This window comes from Echiichthys vipera (assembly GCF_963691815.1).
Source record: "Echiichthys vipera genome assembly, chromosome: 4".
NCBI lineage: Eukaryota > Metazoa > Chordata > Actinopteri > Perciformes > Trachinidae > Echiichthys > Echiichthys vipera.
The window spans coordinates 4,991,665-5,005,864 of NC_139829.1; the positions used below are offsets into that span (position 1 = coordinate 4,991,665).

General features: G+C 44.1%; 1 protein-coding gene across 1 annotated transcript in view; it reads right to left on the reverse strand.

Annotated features, from left to right (window-relative positions):
• The window catches only part of znf608 (zinc finger protein 608), a gene marked incomplete at its 3' end in the record, with an annotated part of 80,033 nt that overhangs the window by 4,319 nt on the left and 61,514 nt on the right, over nt 1–14,200 (reverse strand). Inside the window, exons 4-8 of the mRNA XM_083912147.1 lie at nt 11,233–13,684; nt 9,799–10,246; nt 8,071–8,240; nt 6,838–6,985; nt 6,663–6,719 (exon numbers count right to left, since the gene is read on the reverse strand). Coding sequence (XP_083768273.1) covers nt 6,663–6,719; nt 6,838–6,985; nt 8,071–8,240; nt 9,799–10,246; nt 11,233–13,684 — 3,275 coding nt within the window. The remainder of the gene's footprint in view (nt 1–6,662; nt 6,720–6,837; nt 6,986–8,070; nt 8,241–9,798; nt 10,247–11,232; nt 13,685–14,200) is intronic.

A 14,200-nucleotide genomic window follows, 5' to 3' on the forward strand; every position in this document is an offset into this window, starting at 1 on the left:
TTAGGGTTAAATATCAGGGTAGGCCAATCAGAGAGTAGGGCGGGCGTTTTCAGAACATACCTGACTGATTGGATGAACCATCTGACAAGATGGATTTTCATGTGACATGTGACCGTGCGGCTCTTGTAGACTTTCAAATATGTTATTGCACTAAATAAATCGCATCAAACAACCAGTTAAAATGAAACGTAGTGGTACACGTAATAAACACTACCTACATGGACAGAAAACATCTTTGGTGTTTTTAGTTTGGCCCGTGTCACATCTGTTAAAATCAAGGGGGGTCTTACGTCGTCTAACTCCCGGCTAATCCAAAATTGTGCAAAGAGGTGGAGCGTGGATGGAGCGGATGCCTGCCACTTAAGGTGGCCACACCCTTAATTATACAGAACTTTAAGCCTTAATATAATTCAAACAAGTGAGTTGTATAAAAATTCAGTTTTCATGAACGGGGAAATTCGCTCTAGACCAAGAGTTTTTTGTAGCAGGCTATAAACATGTTTATTTCTGCTGTAAAGGCATTTTAACTTGGGCGAGTATGGCCATTCGAGGAATTGCTCTAAACTTGGTCAGGACGGCTGTGGCTCAGAGGTAGTGGGTGGTCGCCCATTGACAAGATCGGCAGTTCTATCCTAGGCTCCTTCAGCCCATTCACCAACTTCCACGTTTCATTTTTCAGCTCCGGAGCTTGACATTTAGTTAAAACCGGACCAGTCTGTCTATCGGAGGCTCTGCAGTGAGCTAGTTAGCTTGTAAAAGGCATGGCAGCAGGGGCGGAGCAAAGGATTGTGAGACTCCTGACAAAGGGTGCATCCCTACTGGCATCTAATTTTACTTAAAGGACAGTTCCAGTGATTTCTAACTCTATACTGTGGATGGTTTCCCAGCGTTTATATGTTATAAAATACATTTTTCCGTTATCTTAGTCATTGCTCTGTACTTAAAACTGCATTTAATTCAGCATCTTCTCAAACTGCTGTTGAGTATGGCACTGCAAGCAAATGCTTTTATACACAACTTGTAAAGTTCCTAAAAACAAGACATAAACACACAGTTATTTAAAAAAAAAACTGGCTTACACTGAAGCTTATTTTTGGTCATAAACTCACTATTGTACCTGAGCAAACATACCGAATCCCATTTAGTTTTGAATACAGCGGCGACTGTAAAGGAAATAATGAAGAGGCTGATGTAGAAAATGAACAAAAACTCAGTTTTAACACTGGAATTGCCCTTCAGAGGGTCATGTTCAATAGCTTGCACACACTGACATCCAACATCAGTATTCGTTCACCCGGGGTTGTACCTCTGAGATAAACGTCAGTTTTACATTAGGAATCTCTGCTGATGGTTGTTAATTATATTCAAACTCAAATAATAAGAATTAAGTCAATGTTTCAGTGAAAACCCAACAGCACTTCCTGATATCCAAACTCAAGCCACACTCCTCTGGGGTACACTGAATTTGACACAAAGTAAGTCTCCATTTCCTGGACCTAAACAAAGATGGAAACTGGGAACAGTAGCTGGTTTAATCGAGTCTATCGAAGTTACCATCTGTGTTTGGGGCAAAGGAAAAGGAGTGGGTGAAATATTATATTATGCACCCAAAAGGTGGCTCATATCAGTGTAGAGTTGACTGTAATGATCAATGCAAAAGTCCAACAAGTGGTCTAAACTAAACATCATAACACGTGGTTTGTCAAAACCTTCCAAAACCAATGCAAATCACTGTTGACCATGTCCACAGCTATGGTTAAGGTTTAATTAGATTTAGGCACAAAAACTATGTGGTCCGTGTTGGAAAGATGCAGGGTTGGCTGAAAATTAACTATGTGGTTAATGTTAGAAAACCTTTTTCCTCTATTTGGCAAACTAATCTCACCGTAAGGTCCATTTAGTAGCTGTTCTGGAGCTTTCAGTCGTACCTCACCATCACTCTCTTGCCATGCTAATGATAAACATGGATAAGTGGCTCAGTTGGTAGAGCGGGTAGGACAATGTCTGAATGGTCGGTGGTTTGATGCCCTGCTCTACTTGTCTCCTGGTCACACACCTTGCCTCGTGTGAATGTGTAAGACTGCTGTATGTTTGAGGAGGTGGTCAAAGGGGCTGTAGGTGCTGATTATTAGCCCCTAACATAGTAATTGTAGTTTACCACCACCATGTATGTCTGTGTGAATGAATGGAACCTGGACCTGTAAAGCGCATTGAGTACTGGGAAAGGCTCTATATAAATCCAATCCATTGTTCTTGTTATTATTATTAAAGTGCCATGGGCCATCTTCTCCTCTGCTGAGGAAGATGGTGTGATATGATTGAAAGCTCCAGAACAGCCACTGAATAGACCTCATGCTCAGATTGTTGGTCGAGCAGCTCTTTTAGACTTCCAAATGTTATCGGACCGACTGTAAGTCACTGTAAAAAAGTATTTTTGGTCACCACGTGACCGACCCAGAAGTTGTAATTCCACTATGTCAAATTGGCTCCAAAGCCCGGCGCACCTCCTAGGGGTTTGCTTTGAGCACTTTAAGGACTTCTTGGTCGTGTTTGCATCAGCGTGAAAGTTGATTCTTCCAATGTCTTAGCATTATATGATACGACTGAAAGCTCCAGAATAGCTACTGAATGGTCCTTCTGGTGAAATTGCTTTGCCAAGTAGTTATTTCTTCATCCAACCCTTGATCTTACCAAATAAGTATTTTTGTGCCTAAACCTAACCAACCCTTAACCAAAGCTGTGTGACACGTGGAGACATGAAGTCATATGGGTCAACTGAGAAAACTGATTCCAGGAGGCACAAACTGGGGCTTTCACATTCAGTAAAGGGCACTCATCCTCAGCTCTAACCAAGTGGGATTTGTGCAACAGATGAACTGAACTCGGCTGGTTCTGTTCCTGCTGTTTTTTCCCCCCGCTTCGCCCGCTGCTGCCCTGCGTGGACAATGGAGATCAACATAGAGTATGATAAAGCATGTTAGTGCTCCGCCATGAATCTGTACAGAATATATACACCACTGGGTTCCTACATGGCACTGGGCAGGTCGATGTGAAGGTTTACTCTCACATAAAGACAATACAATCAACATGGTTACGCTCAAGTACAGGTTAGTAATACAAATGTAGCGTCAGCACTATGGAGGGAGGAGGACCACTTCAATAATCAGAATGAGAATAATAAGGATAATAATAGACTTTTTAGCTTCCTAATGCTGTTTCCCAATAGGAGTTTAAAAAAACAAACTATCAACACTATCGGGATAGTGCAGGTCATCTTCAGTACATTCAGTCATATCATAATACACTACAATGAATGTGCATTTAAAAGTTGCAGCTGGGCTGATGCACGGCGTTCTGCAATGTTTCACCTGGTCCGGTCAAAATCCTGCAAAACTGAAAGTTTCAAAAGTCAGCCATCTGGATTCCTCTCGATCCTGCTTCCCATCCCTCCGTCTGCTCCTCGATGACGTGTTATAAAACAGGTGGTTTTCATTAGTAAGAAATGAAAGAGGTTTTTTTTTTTTAAATCTAAGTTCTCTGCCTCTCAGCGAGGCGAAGCTTATTAAACACCATGGAATTGATGTCTGATAAATCTGCCATTCCGCATGTGAGACGTGGTCTCTCACATGGTCCTACTTCTTTCCTTCACTCTCTGTAGAGACAAAAACACAGGCTTTCAGTCACATAACATGCCCCTGTCAGCTGCTCCAGGTGTGTTTAGACCAGAAGTGGTGTGACTGCTCATAAAAACCAACAAAAACGCAGAAGAGCTGATGGTTTCTGTACAAACTGTCTGAGCAAAAACCTCATCCAGGCCTCTAAAGCAGAAAAGTTCACAAGATTTATGATGCAACTTTGATGAAATAAATGAAGGCCGCAAACAAATGATTGCATCAGGTCTGAATCCCTGCACACTACTTTTAATAGTGATCTGAAATGAACTAAAAGTTTGAGTTGCCTTTAATAAAAATAATGATTTGGAACATGCAAATACAGACAAAAAAAGGTCAATCTTCACATATGGGAAGATTTTTAGTTTAAAACATTTAAAAATGAACTAACATATATCAAGTTAGAGTTATGATATGAAAGACGTGTAATGTTACAGAGATATCTACTAATACTGAACAGTTACTGGGGGGGGGGGGGGGGGGGCACTATGCAAGTGTAATTTCAAAGGTGCTGCCCTAAGTTAACAATAAAGAGGGATACTTTTTTATTTATAGATGTTTTTTTTAATTATGTTTGACATTGGAGGGAAACGGGAAACAAAGAGGGGGCAACGTGCAGCAAAGAGCCACAGGTCAGAGTCGAACCTGGGCAGCTGCAGCGAGGACTCAGCATCTCTGCATGTATATTGGGTGCCCACTCTACCAGGTGAGCTACTGGCCGGGGCTCAAGATTGAAACCTTTACCGGCTTTTCAACCAGCTGAAGTGAATCCTCCAGTGGACTTAGGGGATGCTGGTGGCGTTAATCAGCAGGTAGTGCAGTGACACAGAGCCGGATGAAAATGGGCAGTTTCTCTTGAGCCCCGCCCTAAAGCATCCCCTGCTTCAAGGTCTATTTGACTCTAAATGGAACCATGATTTAATAAGGAGCATCATGCTGTATTGAAGAAGGCTTGAAACTGGACATTAGAGAGAATGCAGCTTTAAGTGGAGTCTCCCCCTGCTGGACATTAGAGATAATGCAGCTTTAAGTGGAGTTCCTGCTGGACATTAGAGAGAATGCAGCTTTAAGTGGAGTCTCCCCCTGCTGGACATTGGAGAGAATGCAGCTTTAAGTGGAGTCTCCCCCTGCTGGACATTAGAGAGAATGCAGCTTTAAGTGGAGTCTCCCCCTGCTGGACATTGGAGAGAATGCAGCTTTAAGTGGAGTCTCCTCCTGCTGGACATTAGAGAGAATGCAGCTTTAAGTGGAATCTCCTCCTGCTGGACATTAGAGAGAATGCAGCTTTAAGTGCAGTCTCCCCCTGCTGGACATTAGAGAGAATGCAGTTTTAAGTGGAATCTCCTCCTGCTGGACATTAGAGAGAATGCAGCTTTAAGTGGAGTCTCCCCCTGCTGGACATTAGAGAGAATGCAGTTTTAAGTGGAGTCTCCTCTGCTGGACATTAGAGAGAATGCAGCTTTAAGTGGATTCTCCCCCTGCTGGACATTAGAGAGAATGCAGCTTTAGGTGGAGTCTCCCCCTGCTGGACATTAGAGAGAATGCAGACACTACGTCCATTACTTTTTATCATTAATGATTGCACCTTTTAACTATCTTTTCCTCAATACAACATCTAAGTTAAAAAGAAAACAATGCATGGACACCCATCTGAAGAAGTCGGGATTTTTTTTCTCACATTAACAACATACTGTTAAAATAAATACACAAATGTTGCTCTTGCTATTAAAAAGTCTTCTTCAGATATCAAACTTCTGTTCTTCTTCCTCTCTGTGCTGCTGTGAGTGTTTAACTGCCAGCGCCACTCCTGTTAATCTCCTCTATTTTACAGCAATTACCATTTATAGATACGTAAGTGCAGCCTCTGCAGCAGTAAGGTAATCATCACATTATGCTGTTTAATGACCTGACGGGTTCCCTCTGCATTATTTCACACATTCAAACAAAGGCAGTGATATATAATGGTCTCTGAGAATAGATAAAAAACACCGCATACAGTGGGTAATGATCTCAGAGAGCTGTTATCTTCATGAGAGAAGGTTTTACATAGCTGATGTATCACCCCACCTCACCTTCTGATCCCAGTTTACATTTTATCAAAGAAAACATTCACACAATTCAGTTCAGAAGATGCAAATACAGTGGATAATGGAGATATTCAGGAGGAAAACGAGAAAAGAGTTTGAAAGATTAACCAACAATTGACCACTTAAGCAGTGTGTAATTGTGTGTTTGTGTGTGTGCGTGCGTGTGTGCATGTGTGCGTGTGTGTGTGTGTGTGTGTGTGTCATGGTTTTATCAGTGCTATGCATGTTAGGGGAGCTAAGCAATTATTATTAATGATTAATTATAACCAATTTTAAAAGGGGAATTCCGGTATTTTTCAACTTTGGCCCAGTTTCCTAGTTGGCATGAGAGGTCTCTGATATATCAGACTGGCATTTCGGGGTGTCATCACTTACTTACTTTGAGGACGACATATAGGTCAATATTTCCTACATCTGCTCTAGAGACCTGCACCATTTGACTCCCCCTCTCCCAGTCCCTGTAAGTGTTTTCTGCTCTGTTTACTGGAGCCACTAAAGGAAGCCAGACACTGTTCACATGAACGGTCACCAGAGCTCTGTGAAGTGTAAAATATGTAGAACCAAGCATTAAGCTTCAGAAATAATCACCCGAAGATGCTGTCCCCGCTGCATAAATGTGCACACAGTGTGTCTTGTAAAGGGGTCAGGACACACGGGCCTCATGAAACCTGATCAGCTGTCTGATGCAGCAGCGGACTGCAGCTCTGCTCCACACTGCTAGATTTTCTAAAGCCTCTAAACAGAGCCCAGAGGAGGTGAAGGAGTCTAGTTTTCTTTCACATCACTTGGATTACAATACAATGAAAGACTATTATGGATTTTTGCCAAAAATAAACCGCCTTCTCCAGCTTTAAGTTGTCGTACGTCACAAGAGCACAGTGTGGCTTCACCGACACAAACTCACCAGCGGAGGAGTGTCCTGACACCTGCTGACTGGAGACCAGCGACCTGGAGCTCAAGCCTTCAACATAGAGAGGAAATTAGCAGTGAAACATTTCAAAATAAAATGTCTGCAAATCACAGAAGGCTGAGCCTCCAGCAGCTCGCTGATAAATGAGCAGTGGCTCTCAGTCTCATACCTTGGTAGATGTCGTACTGTCCTGACATCAGGTTGTAGCTCATGCCCAGGTGTGTGTGATGGTGTGTGTGGAGGTGTCGGGCGAACGACAAGTGGTTCCTCTCTCGCTCTGTCTCTCTCTCTCCCTCGGGGGAACCCTTCTCGCCGGGCTGTTCGAACACACACAATGAAATGAAACGTCCTCAGCGCTGTAGTGTCATCACACACAAGGTATAAGAGGCTTATTAAGTGTTAATAATAGGACCATAAACATGTGTGCTGTAAGATTAGAAGACATTTACGAGAAACACATTATTACCCACGTATAGTACAGTTCATTTGCTTTTTGCAGCTACCAAAACTAAAGTAAGAAAAATGCCTTGTTAGGGTTAATAAATACTTTATTGTGCACTTATTAATTTTGCTTTTTAAAGTATTGTTAACTGTTAATAAATGCATAATAATACCTCTAATAAATGTGTTATAATCTACAATAAACATATTCCTAAAGCTATTAATAACATTTATATAGTCTTATTAGCATATAATAATGTTAATAAGCATCTTATAAGGGTGTATAGGGCCTTTATAACCTAATAAATGTTATAATATATAATTATATTATTTCTTATCATACTGTGTAATTACATTTCATTACACATTTTCCTTTTTATGTTACAGTTGATTTAGTTTGCAATTACTTTCTACTATAAATATACAGGTTTATTATATATGTATCTTTTATCCCTATATTGTAACTTCTGCACTATCTTATTTATTATTATTCTCATTTTCCTTTGTTTTGTTTTTTCCTTTTTAATCTGTATTTGTATCAGAATTGTTAAAAGGAGCCAGAGATCTAAGACTTTAATTTCCAACAATGGCTTCTCTGTCATTGTTGTGAATATGACAAATAAATAACTTGAGTCCCTCTATTTCTGTTTGTGATGAGTTGATTAGTTTGTATCAGTTATTTACTGATGTGTTCATTTACATGTACAGTATGTGATGTGTGTCAACTAAAACTAATTAACCATATTCAATAGAAATGTACTTGTTCAGAGAAAACAAGTGCAATTACAACAGTTAGAACCATTCAGCAGAGCTTTTAACCTTCTTTAATTTAGATCTATTTCTGTGTTCATGTGGAAACCTGCCATCTGTGTTGTGTGAATGAAAGGTGTGAGAGTGTGAGCCGCAGTGTGTGTGTGTGTGTGTGTGTGTGTGTGTGGCGGTAAAGTGAGCGGTGTCTCACAGCGGGGGATTTTCCATGGTACTGATGGCTCTGCTGCTGCAGCAGCTCCATGGCAGCGGATGACGTCGAGTCGCCGCTCTGCTTGCTGCTCACCGCTCCCCCTCTGCCGGGTGGAGTCACCTCCGACTCCTCCCTGCCTGCCGTCTTACCGTACAGAGGGTAGTGGAAACCTGGTGCACAAAATTGTACAATTTGAGGCCTGTAGTTGTTATATTTAAAGATACATGTACTTTATACATAAATAAAGTGACTTTTAAGGTACAATAAGTGCTACATGCCACTTGTTCTCTGTACCTTTTATGCTTGAAAATTGTTGCAATAAAATCCCTGGACTTGACCCTTAAAGGGGTTAATTTCATTACAGGTACAAATTCAGGGACAGCTAAAGATACCTGATAAGCTTTATTATGAGGTCCATCCCACATTTAGGGTTAATTTAATTTCCTCATAGATTCATGCAATATATTAAGGAGTTTTTAAAAAAAAGGTTTGTGAATGAATTAAAGGGGTTTAAAGGGGTGAAAACTCCTACATTTGTACTAGAGTATACACTAAATGAATGATGACTTTAATGCTATTTGGTACATTTAAAATAACTATTACACCTGCACTTAAACAAAGCAGCTTCCCCATTACAAATACCTTAATATAGTACAAATCTTAAAGGTCCCGAATTTTGCTAATTTTGAGGTTCATACTTACATGTATACATGCTATAATGTTCAAAAACCAAATTATTTTTCTCATACTGTCTGTCTGAATATGCCTGAATTCACCCCCTGTCTGAAAGGTTCTGTTTTAGCGCCTGTCTCTTTAAGACCTCCTCCTGAAAAAGCCCGTCTTATAATGTTACAGAGAAATGTTTTTTTCTCCTCATGCCCTACACTAGAGAACATGTTCTTCTTATCACCAATCGAGGCTGCTCTCTCTCTGACAGCTGATTTTGAAATACCATAAAGCATAACAAACATCCAGACCTGGATGGTTTTTTTAGTCTACTTTTCTATTCACAGCTTTTTTGGCTGAAACGAGGGTCACACAAGGAGCTAAAACAACATAAAAAACTCTCCAGAGCTGAGGATGACGGTTAAGTTTACACAACAAAAGATGGCGGTAAGTTTAGACGACAAAAGGCGATGGTTACGTTTAGACGACGAAAGATGACGGTTAAGTTTACACAACAAAAGGTGACGGTTAAGTTTACACTACAAAAGGTGGCGGTTAAGTTTAGACGACAATAGATGACATTTAAGTTTAGACGACAAAATGCAATGTTAAGTTTACACAACAAAAGGTGACGTTTAAGTTTAGATGCCAAAGGTAACGGTTTAGTTTAGACAAAAAAGATGATGGTTAAGTTTAGACAACAAATAGCAACGGTTAAGTTTAGACGATAAAAGGCGACTGTTAAGTTAAGACGAACAAAGGTCACCGTGTAGTTTAGGCGACAAAAGGTAACTGTTTAGTTTAGGCGACAAAAGGTGACGGTTAAGTTTAGTAACTAAAGGTGTCGGTTAAGTTAAGTCACTAAAGGTGACGGTAAAGTTTAGTCACTAAAGGACTTGATTCAGATCATAAAAATGTGGTGGTTTGTCTTAGTTATCCCAGGACATGAACGCCGGTCCTCCAGGGGAACGTCCTGTGTTTTGGGGCCCATCCATCACCCCCACCCTCCTCCTTACAGGGATTTTGGCGCTCTTTGACCCAAACCTTTACTCAGACTCTTACCTGGGTAATTGTGAACCAGGGTTGGGGACACCCCTCTGTAGGAGCCCCCGCCGCTCTCACACATTGCCAGGTAGGGAGGGTAGGAGGAGTGCTGGTACTGGATGTAGGGCTGCTGGGGGGTCATGGGAGGAGACACCGCCGCCCGGGCACTCTGGGACTCCTCAGCCAAACCTCCCATTGGCTCCTGGCTTTGATCGTCCAGCCTGTCCAGCCTGTCTGAATCCTCCAGGTCGATGGCGGGTGGGAGATCGTGGACCCTGGCTTTTTTAGCATCTCCACCCACACCTCCTCCTCCTCCTCCTGAAGTCATCTTGGCCCCGGTAGGCTCCACAGTGGATCCCCATTCTTTACCCCTGTCTGCTTCACCCTCCTCGGCCTCCTCCCCATGTTGTAGATCTGAGTATTTGCTGTGAGCGAGGCAGTGAGCCCAGGCCGGGCCGTCTGAGGGCTAGATCGATGGGGACAAGAGTTGGTGCTAGTTGCAGTGTTTCCCCTATAATGCTTTGTTAACAGTGGTGGGTGGGAGTCATTTTGGGGTCAGTTCAACTTCAGTCCACGTCTCTGTCCCAGTTTTTGTTTATATGGCCAGTTGCAGAGCTAAAACTAAAAGTCTAAATGTTAGCCCTTTAGCCTTTTGTCTCTTTTGTGTGTGCTTTTATTGGGGGGAGGCAATTTATAACTTTCATTGGTACGTTTTCTTTTTTAGGGGTGGAGAATTTCTTGCTGCGGTGGCCCACCGCTGCTGAATGACTATAGAGGAAACACTGTGCAGTGGAGTGAACAGAACCATAGACAGACCATCTATCACTGGCTCTGGGTGTGATGTTGATGAAGGATGATGACGTTTCGACAGCAGGCGGCCATTCAGACGTGGGATGTGGCGAGTGTGGCGTCCCTCTCAATGACACGAATCAAGACATCTCTCACTCATGATCAACTGCAGAATTTAGGCTAAACTGAAGGAAAAAACAACCTCCCAGACACGGCTTTCATTCACTTCAAACAACCTTTTTTTGACATGACCCAGTATGGCTAGAGTTGGCGGTTAAATGCAGCTTGATGGTTAAAAATCTGTACAAGCTTTCTGAAAAAGCAGCTCATGTAAAAAAAAAAAACATTTGTGTATTAGAAATGCTTTTTTTTGTTCCTTTATGTGTGCATGTTTACATTTACAGCTAAAGTTGAAATTACACGTTTCCCCCGTTATCTAAACATTAAAAACATTTGCATCCATCAAATCAAACCATTTGATTTCAGACAAATGTCAGAGTACAGCTACAGCACCACATAAGCCACACGGTCTTTGTTATTAGCACCTATTGGTTTAGCTGTACACTGTGATTAATCTCTTTGTGACACTCAACAGCAGTCATTAAAGCACACCAACAACACCATCAGCGGCGGCGGCGGTTATAGACAGAGGGAGAAACTTACACTGGAATAGGAAACATTTGAGTCCAGATCTGTCTGACTGTTTGGGTTGTGGAGTGATGAAGAAGAGGAAGAGGAAGGTGACTTGATGTCATCGCAGTCTTTCATCGAGACCTGGTGCTGATCAACCATGCCACCGTGTACCGTCTTTATGCCCAGACTCTGTCCCCTTTCTCCTCTCTCACTCATCTCCACGTAGGACAGGACAGGTTTGGGACAGCAACCTTTAGCGCCATCTGGACCTTTAATCAGCATGGGTCCACCAGCTGAACCCACAACCATATGTTTATCGTCATCACTGTCTCTCACCCCCTGTCCCCTTTCGCCCCGCTGCTTGGCACTGTGCGTCTGGTCACAGCATTTGGAGGCCAGTAACAGTTTCTGGTCCATGTAAAGTCCTCTGGAGTACTGGCCGTAGTACAGCGACTGGGCCAAGGCAGTCTGGGTCTGACTCATAGCCAGCTGGAGCTGAGACTGAGGGGGACCGTCCCCTTTCTTTGAGTCTGAGAACTCATGGGAGGAGCTTTTGTCATCCTCTTTCACTTCTTCCTTTCTGTCTTTACCTTTTCCGTCGAGGCCGGAGCTTTTGTGAAAAGCTGCGCTGCTGCTGTTCTGTCTGTCCGACTGCATGTACCCCTGCAGGTAGTAGGGCTCGTAGCTGTGGTAGTATGGGGATTGGGGGTCTTTTGATGGTGGGGCAGAAGCCGTGGGTGGGGTTTTACCGGAGTTACCGTGGTTGCTGTTAGAGCTCACCTCTGAAGAGGCTGAGCAGGCAGACTTTGATCTGATACCATCCGAGCGACATTCGGAAGATCCCCCGTCGTCCCCGGCGTCTGAGATGTCAGAGTAGGCGGGGCTGTTGTTCTTGCTGTCTGTTGCCATGCCGCTGGAGTCAAGCCGCGATGAGCTGCCGATGGAGGGACTGGGGGCATTGTCGGTGAAGGTGTACACCTTGTCAGCCTCGGCTCGGATACTGGCCATCCTGCTCTCCTGGCTCTCTGTGAGCCCGTTCATGACATCCTGCTTACTGAGGTGTTCCTTCAGAAGACTTCCAGCTATTTCCTTGACACCCACTTTGGAGCCACCACCATCTTCCATTTTGATTGCACTGCTATCGCCATTTGGCGTTCTGGCTTGTGCATCTTTGCTATGTTTGTCCTTCAGCCTCCGTTTCTCTTTCTTTCTGGTCTCTTTGCTGCAGGTAACCAAGGTGGCTTTGACAAGGCTCGGCTCCACAACGATGCTCAGCTTTGGTTTGATGGGTTTCAGGGGGAGGTTTTTACTGGTGAGGCCTATGGCTGCCAGGGGCGAGGGCTGCTGTGAGGTTGCAGTATCTGCTGTGCCAGTCGGATACCCTGTGTTGGGTATGGCGATCAGCTTGGGGGGAGCAGGAGCCGGAGCGATCGGCCGATTGGTCCGTGACTTGGACAGCTTGTCTACCTTCCCATTGGCCTTCTTGCCCTTGTCACATCCACCGCCCTTTTTGTCGATCAAACCTTCGGCCTCCAGCTTGGGCATCTCGACCGTGGAGTTCCTGTCTGGGACCATGCAGTTCTCCAGAACCACGGTCATGTTGGAGATGATGGGCAGATTGCTAAGGTCATCAATCAGCCCATCTTTCAGCAGTGAGGTTCTTCTGCTCTTGGGGTTGGCTGAGGGACTGTGGTCAGTACTGAGGAGTAGCCGTCTGTTCTTAGGAGACCCCACCGTGGTCACCTTGTACAGAGGAGCTGGTTTCTTAGAGGAGCTGTTGGAATTAGTGCTGTTTGTCTCTGAGAGGTCATAGGTCATGTTGCTGATGGCATCCTCACAGTCTGACAGTCGTTCCTCACTCTCCCCGTCCTTCATGGGCTCCAGCTCCGGCTTCCTCTGCTCCTCAGCCTCCAGGTGTGCATGTGTCTGGTGGTAGCGCAGGCCGTTGATGTGCTTGTAGCGTTTTGTGCAGTTTGGGTGGGGGCAGTCAATAAGGATGGGTGGGGGAGGCGGTGAGGAGGCACAACCTCCCCCAGGGTCCATAAACGAGGGGTCTGATTTGCCCTGCGGCGTGGATGGGGCGCTGCGGGATTTGGCTCGGATCCTCTTCCCATTCCCATTTTTAATGTCCTCAGAGGAGACCATGCTGAGGTCCAGGTCAGCCGGTGGTTTGTTCTTTCGCTTCCCGGAGGAGAGAGAGGAGGTGCTGTTGGCAGGTTTCACCTCTTCCACAGTGAAGAAAGAAGCAGGTGTTCGGCAGTTGCTGTTAATGAGGTTCAGGCTCCCTCTCCGCCCCTTGCTGTGGATGGGTGAAGCGGTACCAGCCACACCACCTCCACGACTCCTGTGCTGTGACAGACCCCTGACTTTGGCGGCAGGGGCCGGCTCAACGCAGGGCCGCTCGGCCATGGCCATTCGCATCCGTTTCCCCCGACCGCGCCCACCGGGCAACTCAGGGTCACTGGAGGGAGACTCGCAAAACCTGGACAGAAGAAGAAGAAGAAGAAGAAGAAGAAGAAGAAGAAGAAGAAAAAGAAGAAGAAGAAGGAGACAAAAACAATGGATTTAGAAGACAATTCCTCTTAATAACAAACACATTGTTGTCGTTTTAATTCCAACTTAGGGTACGTCCACACGATAGAAAACAATCTTTTTGTTCTTAAAAAGTTTTCTCTCCCCATAGCCTCGGCTCAAGAAATATCTGTGTCCACACCAAACCAGTGAAACTGACTCAAAACACTGTAGTTCATCTGCCAGGCCTGTATGGCGCGCTGTATTTCTGCCAAATCCACCAACGGAGAAGAAGAAACTGAGAGACGCTGTATACCAACACCGGCGGCTTTCTTGCTAAATCTGGCGACTTTCCAAATCCTCCTGACGACATTTTTTTTTTGTTTCTGGTGTTATTGGAGACTTTTGTGGTATTTTGATGACTATGATGTTAAAGAATGTATCACTCTGCAGTTACTGTCACACTTTTCACACCTTCTTAGCAACT